Source organism: Macaca mulatta, chromosome 3, assembly GCF_049350105.2.
Source record: "Macaca mulatta isolate MMU2019108-1 chromosome 3, T2T-MMU8v2.0, whole genome shotgun sequence".
In the NCBI taxonomy this organism is placed as follows: domain Eukaryota; kingdom Metazoa; phylum Chordata; class Mammalia; order Primates; family Cercopithecidae; genus Macaca; species Macaca mulatta.
Window position 1 is genome coordinate 174,760,296 of NC_133408.1, and position 13,390 is coordinate 174,773,685.

At 39.0% G+C, this 13,390-nt stretch overlaps 1 protein-coding gene and 1 long non-coding RNA gene across 51 annotated transcripts in view; one reads left to right on the plus strand and one right to left on the minus strand.

The window, feature by feature from the left end:
- The window catches only part of CALD1 (caldesmon 1), a 271,434-nt gene that overhangs the window by 220,112 nt on the left and 37,932 nt on the right, over window positions 1-13,390 (plus strand). For 28 of the 50 annotated variants that reach the window (XR_013415610.1, XR_013415611.1, XR_013415614.1 and 25 more), the window contains 2 exons: window positions 6,995-7,141; window positions 11,356-11,758. Coding sequence is in view for 42 of the 50 variants with exons in the window: in XM_077997402.1 (XP_077853528.1) it covers window positions 6,995-7,141; window positions 11,356-11,758 (550 nt within the window). In the remaining 8 variants the exon portion in view is untranslated. Of the gene's footprint in view, window positions 1-6,994; window positions 7,142-11,355; window positions 12,488-13,390 lie in introns of all 50 variants that reach the window. The other 22 variants (XR_013415609.1, XR_001443880.3, XR_013415608.1 and 19 more) reach the window with 4 other exon arrangements.
- The window catches only part of LOC106997680 (uncharacterized), a 103,688-nt gene that overhangs the window by 41,972 nt on the left and 48,326 nt on the right, over window positions 1-13,390 (minus strand). The gene's annotated exons all lie outside the window — the stretch shown is intronic.

Below are 13,390 nucleotides of genomic sequence, written 5' to 3' on the forward strand. Positions count from 1 at the left end.
TCTCAAAAAAAAAAAAGAAAGAAAGAAAAAAGAAAAACAAACAAACAAAAAACTGCTGTGCAGAATAATTTGATCTGATCTTTAAAATTTTAAATTTAAATGAACATATACGATTTCACTTCTCAATATCTACCCTAAAGAATTACTTGCATTGTGCAATAGGGGAAAAAAATGAAAGAGCCCAAAATGTCTTTCTATAGAATGGTTAAACTGTGGTATCCTATTACATAAATGATGAAAATAAAGGTATGCCCTACTGAACTGATTTTGACAAGTCCTCAAACACATTATTAAATTTTTTTTACATGGCAAAATATATTATATATCCCACAAATGTAAAAAATACAGCATTGCAATATGCAAATCCAAACTTGATTAACTATTTATCTAGGTAATTACTCAGAGTAGTACTGTGATTATCAACATAAAATAAGTAAATATTTGTACTCTCTATAGACTTAAACTGTTCTTTTTCATTCTCTCTGAGTCTTTAATGTGCCTAAACATGTAATAAAATCGGCACCCTCCCCATAAAAATGTCTATTATTTTTTCCCTGATATAATTTTTAACATGACTTCCTGATAAGAGGTCTTGTTTTGTTAATAAAATACTATTGCCATGATTTTACTTGAATCTTTAAGGATGATGTCCTATAATCTCAAACCAGAAGATACCAAAATGGAGAAAAGATAAAATGAAGGGAATAAGAGCAACATTCTTTAAACTACGGGGAACACAGAGTAAAAATCAAACAAAACTATCTATACTGTAGTTTAGATGATAATAAGAATTTTGCCAGTGTTGCAGAAGTTTTGAGAAATATTTGATAGGGAAGCTGGGGTGGGGGAACACTGGGGCAAGAGGACAACTCGTGCCTTGCTCCGGTGTCTTGCTAAGGAAGCTTCTGCAAGTTCCTCTCCTCTGTCTCTCGTCTGGCATACTTTTAGACCCTGGCCCATCCAAATGTAATAACATCTCAATGATCTCCTCATTTGCCATGTCTGCAAGACTTTAATTTATTTGAACTTTCTATCTAAAAGGCACAAACTGTAACATGGTTATCTTGTTACTTAAATACACTGAGGCAGCAGGGCCTGGTGTTAAAGACCTAAAATATCTTTGGTGTAAAAGCCACAGCATTTGAAGAGCGCTTTCCCATGGCATATATGTTTTTTTCTTATCTTGTAACACCAGGGCCCTTAAGCAGTGGTTCCAGGAATGGAAGAAAAGCCAGTCCTCTCTACTTTTTCATACTCACACAATCGAATAACATCATGTGATTATGATGGACTTTTACAATTCTTTGCATTTATTCGTCAGTGTGTGAACACACACACACACACACACACACAAGATTATGTCTCTTTCTCCCAAATATCCAGTGAGCCATGTTGCTGTCAACTGGCCTTGCTGCAGAAAGGTCGACTGTACGTTTCTCCAAGTGTTTGTGCCAAAAGATGAGCAAAAGCACTCACCAAGTAACAAAGTAGAATACTCCACAATAAACCTTCTTCCAACCAGCATAGGTGGGAAGTTCATGGATTCTGGTCAAACAAACATTTTATTTCATAGAGAATTACTTTATAGATCATTTGTGGACTACCAGTTTAAAAAAAAATAGATCCACAATAAACTCTATTAAACATAATTCAGTCATTCTCAGATGATTCAGATAAACTTCAGTATCCCACACTGCTTCTGAATCATCTGGGAACATCAGTGGCTTTGTTCTGTAGCATATGGCAGACAGGTTAATACTGGCATCTGCTGAATTTTCACAGAAGGAACAAATGGATTATTATGCTTTTATTACAATCCAGTGGTTGGTTAGGTATGATTTTTACTAGTCAGCAGCATTTCAAAGACATTTAAATCTGGCGTGTAGAAAATCAGAAATGTCAACATTTTGTCTTTCACTGAAGCATGAAGCAGGCCCTGTGCTATCATTTGATATAATAAGGATCCTGTGTACTTGTCTTTTTGAATAAATTCTGCTTTGTGGTGAAATTAGCTTTCATGCATTACTGGTGTTAAATTGACAATTTGTCGATGATTATCAAAAGCCTGTAAAACTAGCATACTCTTAAACTCAGAAATTAAACTCAGAAATTCTAACTTCTGAGAAGTTTTCCTAAGTGAATAATTGAATAAGTGATTAAAGTGAGTCTATAATAATGTCCTTAGCAGCATTGTTTATAAGAAGATATAAAGTTGAAAACAATCTCAAATGTGCCTCAGTAGAAAATTGGTTAGACCGTAGTAGATCCATGTAATCATTATGTATGTGTATACCTAAGTGGAATACTGTGTTGCTATTGAAATTATATATTGCTAATATGTTAAAAAAGTCATAAACAAGGTAAATTAAAGAAATCGTGTATAAAATGATATGTATGACATAATCCTATTTTATTAAGAAGGAAAATGTCTGTGCATGCACAGGAAAATGGTAGAATATATCACATACTCATCATGTTCAAATCTGGGTGGTATGATTCTAGGGAGTGGCTTTTAATTTCTCCTTTATACATTTTGAATTGTTGGATTTTTAAAAAATTTTTATATGTGTTTTGCTTTTAAAATCCAAAAGAATGAACAATTGAGAGTTTTTTTTTTCAATTTTGAAAGAAAAGATAATAAACCTGTGGTGTTAGTAGGATGGGAAAGTCACCACGAGGGAGAGGCCTAAAAGCTAAGAAATGACTGTTTTGCATGCCTAAGGCGAATGTAGGGAGCCTCGAAGTTGAAGAATTTCCACCCTATCAGGTCATTTGGCATGGACACAATTTTACCTATAAAGTCAACTGATATGTTCTTGAACCAGCAACTGGACATGTTATGATTGAAAATGCCATGAAACCATTTTAGCTCTTGTTTTTGTTCTTAACTTTATAAACAATCTTAATATCTTTCTTTATCAGTAGTCATTAAAAGATCCTTAGAAATTTTGCCCTGTGATATGGTTAGGCTTTATGTCCCTACCCAAATCTCATCTTGAATTGTACTCCCCGTAATCTCCACGTGTCAAGGGAGAGACCAGGTGGAGGTGATTGAATCATGGGGTAGTTTCCCCCATGCTGTTCTCATGATAGTGAGTTCTCACAAGATCTGATGGTTTTATAAGGGACTCTTCCTTCTTCATTTGGCACTTCTTCCTGCCATCTAGTGAAGAAGGTGCCTTGCTTCCCCTTCACCTTCTACCATAATTGTAAGTTTCCTGAGGCCTCCCCAGCCATGCTGAACTGTGAGTCAATTAAACCTCTTTCCTTTATAAGTTACCCAGTCTCGGGCAGTTCTTTATAGCAGTGTGAAATGGACTAATACACTCTAGTAGCTGTGTATCCTAGAAAAGGGGCTCCAAATGGAGAATGATTGCCTATAAACTTTAAGCTGTACCAAGCGAGAAGAGTCAGAAGAGACAGTGGAGATGATCGGTTGTTCAGGTCGCTCCACTGAGAAATCAAAGATGAAGAGAGGTTACATGTGATGTGGCCGATGTGGCAAATCTAGTTCATGTCAGAGCTAACAGCCAGCAATATCCAGCCATGAAGCCCAGTGGGTAGGTGAAAGGAGAAAGATGGTAACTTCTCAAAATAGTGGGAAATTAAGGACTTAAGGTTATATTCCATTAAGGGGACGGAGGAATTTTGTTTTTAGGATAGGTGTATAAGTTCGTTTTCACACTGCTGTAAAGAACTGCCTGAGATGGGTAATTTATAAAGAAAAGAGGTTTAATTGACTCACAGTTCTGCATGGCTGGGGAGGCCTCAGGAAACTTACAATCACGGAGGAAGGGGGAGCAGGCACCTTCTTTACAAAGCGGCAGAAGAGAGAAGAGTGAGGGAAGCAGGAACTTGCCAAACACTTATAAAAAACATCAGATCTTGTGAGAATTCACTCACTGTCATGAGCACAGCATGAGGGAACCACCCCCATGATCCAATCAGCTCCCACCACATTCCTGCTTCAACACCTGACACCTGGGGATTACAATGCAAGATGAGATTTGAGTAGGGACACAAAGCCTAACCCTATCAATTGGGATATCCCATATGGAGTTTTGTGCCTCTTGCTTGTCTTGGAAAAAGAAGGCCCCAAGTAATCGTCATGACCTCATGACTGATCCAGATATGTAAAAAAGCAAATTGAGACTTCCTGTTTTGATTAGTTTGGGAAGCAGTTATTAAGGATTGATTCTCCCTGTTGTGGTTAAAGCTGTCTACCAAGAAATAAGCCAAATGAATATTAGGCCAAGAATCTGAAGGGTGAAGCCAAACCACTGGGAAGGGCTTTCTACTGCAACTACAATGTGATTGAATTAGAAAGGAACATTCGAACCATGTCATGTTGTCACCTCAAATTCAACAAGTCTAAAATTGAACTCATCTTTCCTCACGAAGCGGCTCCTTAACTGAACTTTCCTAACAACAGGAAGACACTGCAGTGCAGAATGCTTTGCCACGAGATATCTGTCTATTATTTCATTTGATTATCACACACAAGAAAATTTAACTCTAAAATTTAACTTTAAAAGATTAATCAAAGGGCTGCAGATTAGTAAGAGACCAATTCTAAAACCCAAGTTTTCTGAATCCTAATCTAGTCATCCATTATCAACTATATCACACTGCCCCCCGTCCATATTTGTGAAGTAAACCAGCCCATTTTATAGAATTACTAAGTGACACTTTATTTGTATTGGCTTTTGAGGATTGCACATGAGCAGATTTTGGTAAACATGAAGTCAGATTTTCTCAAGTAGCAAAGAAGAAACCAACCAACCTTCGGAATCATTAATCCAGTTTTTTTATGAGATACCTCAGTGAAAAAAACATTCATAGCATTCTTATTATTGAAGTCAAAAGATGACACAGATGAAATAAAGTACTGACTCTAAGCCTAAAAATGCCTAGTTTATAACTCTAACATGAGCACACCATCATCAGTTATATTAGGTTAATATATGGTATAAGTGGTATGGTTCTACTGTTTTGTTTTAATTTGCCAATTATTTTGGCTTTGCAATGATGTAAGAATTATAAGCATGTTCTAGAGAAATGCCATACAACATTGTACCTATAGTTAACAATGTGGTTAACAATTTTTACAATTTTAAAGTGTATTGTACACTTTAAAATATGCCAACAGGGTGGATTTCATGTTAAGTGTTCTTACCACAATTTTAAAAAGAATTATTAGCATGAAATGTTTACATATCTGGATTTCTATTTTGTAGATATGTAAGTAACATTGTAATAAAAACACTGTAATTCTCCAGTACAAAAAGCAGCTTGCTACACAATGCAGCCCCACACCCATACCCAACCCATCGACCCGTCGAGTCAGCACCCATCCTTTCTCGGCACTCTGTATCTCAGTACACATTCTGCCTTCAAAAATAGCTAAGTCAAACAAGTTCAAAATAGCTATTTCCTCTTGAGTTTGAGCATCTGCAGTTCCCCAGCCCCAATTCTTTATTTGGAAATAAGTATTAGGAGAAACATACCTAGCATAGTGATATTGATTTGTAATTTCCTCAAATAGACATTCACTTTAGATGACTACAAAAGCTAAATAGGATTCAGGAGCTCGAGACCAGCCTGGGCAACATAGTGAAACCCCATCTCTTAAAAAAAAAAAAAAATACTAAAGTTAGCTGGGTGTGGTAGTGTGCACCTGTAGTCCCAGCTACTCAGGAGGCTACGGTGGGAGAATTGCTTGAGCCTGGGAGGTCAAGGCTGTGGTGAGCTGTGATCACATTACTGCATTCTGGCCTGTGTGACAGAGTTAGACTCTGTCTTAAAAAAAAAAGAGCTAAGTAATATATACACATGTGAAGTCCTCTGTGTCTGCCTTCCTCAGCCCATTGACTTCTATCTAAATACACACCTGTGGGCCATTGTGATGTGCCCAGCATGGCAGTGGTATGATACTAAGGCATGTTTTAGAGCAAAAGAGGGGGGCCTTAAAGGGAGCTGCCACCCCTTCAAAATGCACTGACTCTGAAGCATCCTACCAATTGTCACTAACACCTTCTCTCTCCAGTGAAAAGGAACTGGAGGGAAAAACAAAATCCCAGCAAAGAAGATATCCTACTCCCAATTTTAATAATACTTATTACCGAATATAATAGTAATTTTAATATTTATTATAATATTATGTTTATTATAATTATTAAATAAATTTAATAATTTTGGCTTATTAGCACCAGCCTCGGTTTGGTAGTGTAACTTGATTCTTTTCTGATCTTCGTGACAGTGTCTACACAAATAATTCATGCAACATGCTGTATCTTTTGAAGTAAGCGTTTTGATTATTTTTGGTTCAATACTTTGAGTCCCTTCTTCTAAATCTTACATGCTGGTAATCAGCTTTGTAAAGAATTCCTAACCCAAGGCCAGGCCTGGTGGCTCATGCCTGTAATCCCAGTAATTTGGGAGGCCGAGGCAGGCGGATCATGAGGTCAGGAGTTCGAGACCAGCCTGGCCAGTTTGGTGAAACCCCATCTCTACTAAAATACAAAAATTAGCTGGGCATGGTGGCACGTGCCTGTAATCCCAGCTACTTGGGAGGCTGAGGTAGGAGAATCACTTGACCCCAGGAGGCGGAGGTTGCAGTGAGCCGAGATCGTGCTGCTGCACTCCAGCCCGGGTGACAGTGCCAGACTCCGTCTCAAAAAAAAAAAAAAAAAAAAAGGCTAACCCGCAGTTTCCAAAGGAACTTGTTTTTGTGCAGAATGTTTTAGTTTAAGTTGTTATTTGGTAATTGTAAATTATCTTCTGTAGCTATTGGATTAATGCACTTCACATAGTTAAAAGTTTGAAAGCTAGTTGACTAGGTCTCTAAACTTAAGGAACTGAACCATCCTTTTAGACGTATGTGGTTCATTAAGCAGTTAAGTTCAGAAAAGGGCTCAGGGCTGTTCCTGCCAAGAAGTTGGTGAAGACATTTGGCAAGTGGCATGCTCAAGAGGTTGTCTTTGTAATGTTGCAGAATCGCCTACCAGAGGAATGATGATGATGAAGAGGAGGCAGCCCGGGAACGGCGCCGCCGAGCCCGACAGGAACGGCTGCGGCAGAAGCAGGAGGAAGAATCCTTGGGACAGGTGACCGACCAGGTGGAGGTGAATGCCCAGAACAGGTACTCTCCTCTTTGGGACGGGGAATTTCTAACTTACGTGTTAGCCTGTCTTTTGAATGGAATTTGTCAAGCAAAGCATTCCTTTCCCGGCTCAACTCAACGCTTTTTCAATCTAACTTGTTGAATTATTTTGCAGTCATTTTAGGCAACTAATCTGATTAGATAGGCAATCTGATTTAGACATTAGGACACGATATTCTATTTCTCTCCACCCCGTTCCCATCTCATAAACATACCCCACTTGAAGGCTTTTATTTCATTTTACAATCTAGCATTTGTTTAATTAATAACTATGGTGTGCTATATCTTTTATATATATATATATATATGTATATATTTTTTCTGTTTAATTCTTTTTTAAAATTTCAATAGTTTTTGGGGAACAGGTGGGGTTTTGGTTACATGGATAAGTTCTTTAATGGTGATTTCTGATATTTTAGTGCAGTCATCACCCGAGCAGTGTACACCATACCCGATGTGTAGTATTTTATTCCTCACACCCCTCCTACATTTCTCCCTGAGTCCCCAGCGTCCTTTGCATCCTCATAGCTTAGCTCCCACTTATAAGTGAGAACATATGATATTTGGTTTTCCATTCCTGAGTTACTTCACTTAAAATAATGGTCTCCAACTCCATCCAGGTTGCCGTGAATTCCATTATTGTGTTCCTTTCTATGGCTGAATAGTATTCCATGGTGTGTGTGTGTGTGTGTGTGTGTGTGTGTGTGTGTGTGTGTATGGTAAGTAGCTTCTAACTGGGGAGTAGGTATAGCAAAGGGGAAATAGGTATAATTTCTGGGGTTCACTGACTGACTTTGACTCCCAATTTGACCTGACGTATATATATGAGAGAGATATATATACACATATATATATGTATGTATATATATACAACACATTTTCTTTACCCACTCATTGGTTGATGGGCATTTAAGCTGCTTCCATATTTTTGCAATTGCAAATTGTGCTTCTATAAACATGCATGTGCGAGTATATTTTGCATATAATGACTTCTTTTCCCCTGGGTAGATACCTAGTAGTGGGACTGCTGGATCAAATGTTAGTTCTACTTTTAGTTCTTTAAGGAATCTATACGGTTTTCTGGTGGGTTATTTCTTTAAATAAGAAAAAGTATTTACATTTATTCTGTAGGGTATTGCTATCCATTTTGAACTGAAGATATGTTAGTATAGTAGAGTTCTCTGTGCCTACCATTAATAGGTAACACATGAATTTTTAAAGTGGGCATGAATTGCAGATGTCTTCTCTTTTCCAGTACACAGCCTGAATCAATAGTCTCTGATCATTATAATATTCAACAAGATACAGAATTCTGCTTAATTTAATGTGGTTATTCAAACACACTTAATGAGTTTGCTATTACGTTATTTTCTCACTCGGGCCCTGGTAGAAATCAGGGAAGTTGAGAATGCCTAATAGGTTCAACTTCTTCAAAGAGGGCTTTTGCAGCAGAAATAAGGTCTTATGGTTCATTATGCTAATGGTTAGTATGTGCCATTTATATTGTCATTTATATGCCCCAAGGTCTAAAAAAGATGAGGATATTTGAGGAGGAAAATGGAGAAAATAATTTTAATTTAAAACCATGGACTGATTATAATGATTACACTATATAAGATCTCACATGTGGTTTTGGTTTTAGTTTGTTTTACTTTGTTTAATTCAATCTATTTAGAAAATTCTAAAGGGAATGGGTCCCGGCTTCCTTAACCTAAGTTTGGGAGGCTGTATTAGAAGGTTTCTGAAAGCAGTCTTGAAAATGTTGGCCGGTAGCACAGATATTGGTTACCCTTTCCCTCAGTAAGTAGCTTCTAATTGGGGAGTAGGTATAGCAAAGGGGAAATAGGTATAATTTCTGGGGTTCACTAACTGACTTTGACTCCCAATTTGACCTTTCGCTAATTGTATTTCTTCAGTTAAATGGAAATAAAAATTAATACTTTTCTCCTAAAAATGCTGCTAAACTTAAACTATGTAATAATGCATGTAAAATGCAGAGTGTCATACACATAGTAAGCACTCAATAAATTTTCACTGTTACCAGATTCTTAACACGGGAGGGCAACATAGTTATTCACTGCCTTTTCTGTTTTCAAGCTGAGAGAGAAATAATAGAAAGAGTTTTAAAAATGGCATTTTGATGCCTTTCCTGAATCTTGTTATTAATGAGTGGTCAACAGGAGCTTAAAAAGTTACTGCTGGTCTGTAGTTTTCTTGCTTTTAAAGTCTTGCTTTTCCTTGTGCTTCCCTTCTCATATTTGGCTATTATTCATTATTTCATGCTATTGATCGAATTCAAATGCTTTTTTTTTAGAAAATCATATTGAGGTTTGAGAACGTGTGATTTATCTCTGACATATTAGTTAGCCACAAGAAGAATAAGTCTTCTTGGGGCTAAACCACTCTAACTGGCATTTGATATCTACTGGTGATTGTGGTCATGATTTATATATAGGCAAAGAAATGTTCAATACAGTTTGTTGGTTTCTTAGCATAAGAGTACTTTAATCTGGCTAGCACTTTGGAATTTTGGTGCCTTTTTAAAATTATTAGAATTCAATTGATCCAAATGCCCTCTCTATAGACTTCCCCTTCAATTATAAATTTTTTACATTTGTAGGGACATTTAATCCTTATATGTCTAATTTCATGGATGCAGTATCCTGAAGCAAAAGTAAAGGCCAAGAAAGTTTTAAAGCTAGTTTTTACTATGCTAGTTTTCGTTGTTAAATATGAAATGTGTTTTTCCAAAATTAAGTGAATTTGAACTTCGAAAGGGCCAAGTTTGGTCTGAACTATGAAATTTGATGGAGTTTCTAAACATTGAAAGACAAATTCTTCCAACTCTGGTCCCAGTTCTGGTGTCACATGACTGGTTGTTTCCTGCAAGTAGAAACCAACACCCTGGCTTGGACAGTGTCCCGCATCCTGCAATAGTGAGGGAGGTGATGGACAGCAGTTTAACTTTTGGAGATTTTTTTTCCTTTTAAAAATAAATGTCAAATTTAACTGCCCTTTTTCCACTGTAGAAAAGATGGACAAGAAACCCTTTATTCATGGAAGTCTTGACAAAGAAGGTAGATTGTGTATACATTAGTTAGGGTAATGCTGGCTGCGATAAAGATTAGTACCTCCAAATTGTAAGTTTAGTGCAGTAACACTTACCATTATGCATATTTCTGTCTAGTTGGTGGAACCAGCCACCTGTCTTCTTTTCTCTTGTGGTTTTCAATCCCTAGGGCTTGGCGCTTACTGATCTACCAACAGACAGAGATAGAGAAGACAGGGAGTGCACCTCTGTTTGTTCATTGCCTTGGTTGGGTACTTTGTTTACATTTCATTGGCAGTTATTGGTCACCTGGCCCCGCCTAGGCGCAAAGAAAGGAGATGGTGCAAATTTAATCCTTGAGTGGTGATCACTCCCCCCGACTATGGAAGGAGGAGCAGGAATTGTAAGGGACACTTAGATGTCTCTTCCACTGGGGTCATTGGCATGAGTGTGGAATCTCAACACTGTAATGTACAGTTTCTTCCTCTCAAAGTACCTTGGGAGCCTTCAATCCAGATCAGGAATTCTAGATGACTTGGTGACATGTGAGAATACTACATGACATCGAAGGAATTCACTTATTATTTCAGTTTGATCCTTAAGTTTGAATTCCCCAAGTAGCAAGTCCAGAAACAAAGATTTGACTACAAGTCATTTATTTGTAAGGTGATGCTAGAAACGCTGGTGGGGGTGTGGGAAGGTGAGACAGAAAAGGGAAGGCCACCAAATAAAGGTTGCATGACCAAGCACATCACCACTGGGTATCTGGAGCTTCACTCCACGGGGAAACTCTGAGGTCCAGTGTGGAACACACACCTTGGAGTTTTCCAACTCAAAAAGTGAGGGGTGCTGAGGTATCTAAACACTTAAGGCTCATCAATTTTTGTTTGAAAACTGCTCCCAGGGGACATTAATACCTAAAGCACTTCTGGCATGGGGAGTAGACTCCAGTGCCAGAGAAAGGCTTGCACATGCTGTCAGCTGAAAGCCAGGCAGGCATGTACTAAAATGGTAACGTACTGGGGACATGGGCAGGCTTGGCACTACTGGCATCTGCTGTAGTCCTGGGTGGCACAGGCTGTATGAATGCTGCTGACTGATGAATGAGCAAGCTGTCTTTGGTGTTGTTCTTTCTGTTGTACAGTGTGCCTGACGAGGAGGCCAAGACAACCACCACAAACACTCAAGTGGAAGGGGATGATGAGGCCGCGTTCCTGGAGCGCCTGGCTCGGCGAGAGGAAAGACGCCAAAAACGCCTTCAAGAGGCTCTGGAGCGGCAGAAGGAGTTCGACCCAACAGTAACAGATGCAAGTCTGTCGCTCCCAAGCAAAAGAATGCAAAATGACACAGCAGAAAACGAAACTGCCGAGAAGGAAGAAAAACGTGAAAGTCGCCAAGAAAGATACGAGATAGAGGAAACAGAAACAGTCACCAAGTCCTACCAGAAGAATGATTGGAGGGATGCTGAAGAAAACAAGAAAGAAGACAAGGAAAAGGAGGAGGAGGAAGAAGAGAAGCCAAAGCGAGGGAGCATTGGAGAAAATCAGGTAGAGGTGATGGTGGAAGAGAAAACAACTGAAAGCCAGGAGGAAACAGTGGTAATGTCATTAAAAAATGGGCAAATCAGTTCCGAAGAGCCTAAACAAGAGGAGGAGAGGGAACAAGGTTCAGATGAGATTCCCCATCATGAAAAGATGGAAGAGGAAGACAAGGAAAGAGCTGAGGCAGAGAGGGTAAGGTTGGAAGCAGAAGAAAGAGAAAGAATTAAAGCCGAGCAAGATAAAAAGATAGCAGATGAACGAGCAAGAATTGAAGCAGAAGAAAAAGCAGCTGCCCAAGAAAGAGAAAGGAGAGAGGCAGAGGAGAGGGAAAGGATTAGGGAGGAAGAGAAAAGGGCAGCAGAGGAGAGGCAGAGGATAAAGGAGGAAGAGAAAAGGGCAGCAGAAGAGAGGCAGAGGATAAAGGAGGAAGAGAAAAGGGCAGCAGAGGAGAGGCAGAGGATAAAAGAGGAAGAGAAAAGAGCAGCAGAGGAGAGGCAGAGGATAAAGGAGGAAGAGAAAAGGGCAGCAGAGGAGAGGCAAAGGGCCAGGGCAGAGGAGGAAGAGAAGGCTAAGATAGAAGAGCAGAAACGTAACAAGCAGCTAGAAGAGAAAAAACGTGCCATGCAAGAGACAAAGATAAAAGGGGAAAAGGTAGAACAGAAAATAGAAGGGAAATGGGTAAATGAAAAGAAAGCGCAAGAAGATAAACTTCAGACAGCTGTCCTAAAGAAACAGGTACAGTAAACATTTTGCACCAAATGTGTGATGCCTGTGACTTGTGAGAAATGTAATGCACATCTGATTTGGGACTGAGGCCACATGCATATAGCTCACATGCTTGATCATTTGGCAAGCTGTTCATTTTTTCAAGCCATAGCAATACACAAGCATGCGGCAATTGATTGATGGCTGAATATTCAATCAACCAACTTTACTGGGACAGCCAGTAAATTTGGCTGTCCAAAAGACAGAGAGAAATTGATTGCTCTGTGCTTGATTGTTATGAATACCAAAAAAACCGAATTAATCCAAAGATGATAAATGTGGTGGTGGTGTGTTGGCTTCTGATTCTGCACCTGCATCTAAACTCATTCTTTTAATTATCTTTCCTCTATCCATAGGTCTGCATGAGGCAAGAGGCCCTTAACTCCTTACCTCACTCATGGGTTTGATGTTGAATTAAAAAAATGATAAGAGCTGGGGTGGGAAATAGACATGAATAATAATGGTCAGACATTTCATCTTAAGAAGGCAAAAACAGGCTGGGCGCGGTGGCTCACGCCTGTAATCCCAGCACTTTGGGAGGCCGAGGAGGGCGGATCATGAGGTCAGGAGATCAAGACCATCTTGGCCAACATGGTGCAACCCTGTCTCTACTAAAAATACAAAATTAGCTGGGTGTGGTGGCATGTGCCTGTAATCCCAGCTACTCAGGAGGCTGAGGCAGGAGAATCACTTGAAACCGGGAGGCAGAGGTTGCAGTGAGCCAAGATTGTGCCACTGCACCCCAGCCTGGGCAACAGGGCGAGACTCCATCTCAACAACAAAAACAAAAAAAAAAAAAGAAAGAAAGAAAGAAAAAAAGAAGGCAAAAACAAATACCTGGAAATTAACTGGTAATAAAGAGGGGAAAGGAAC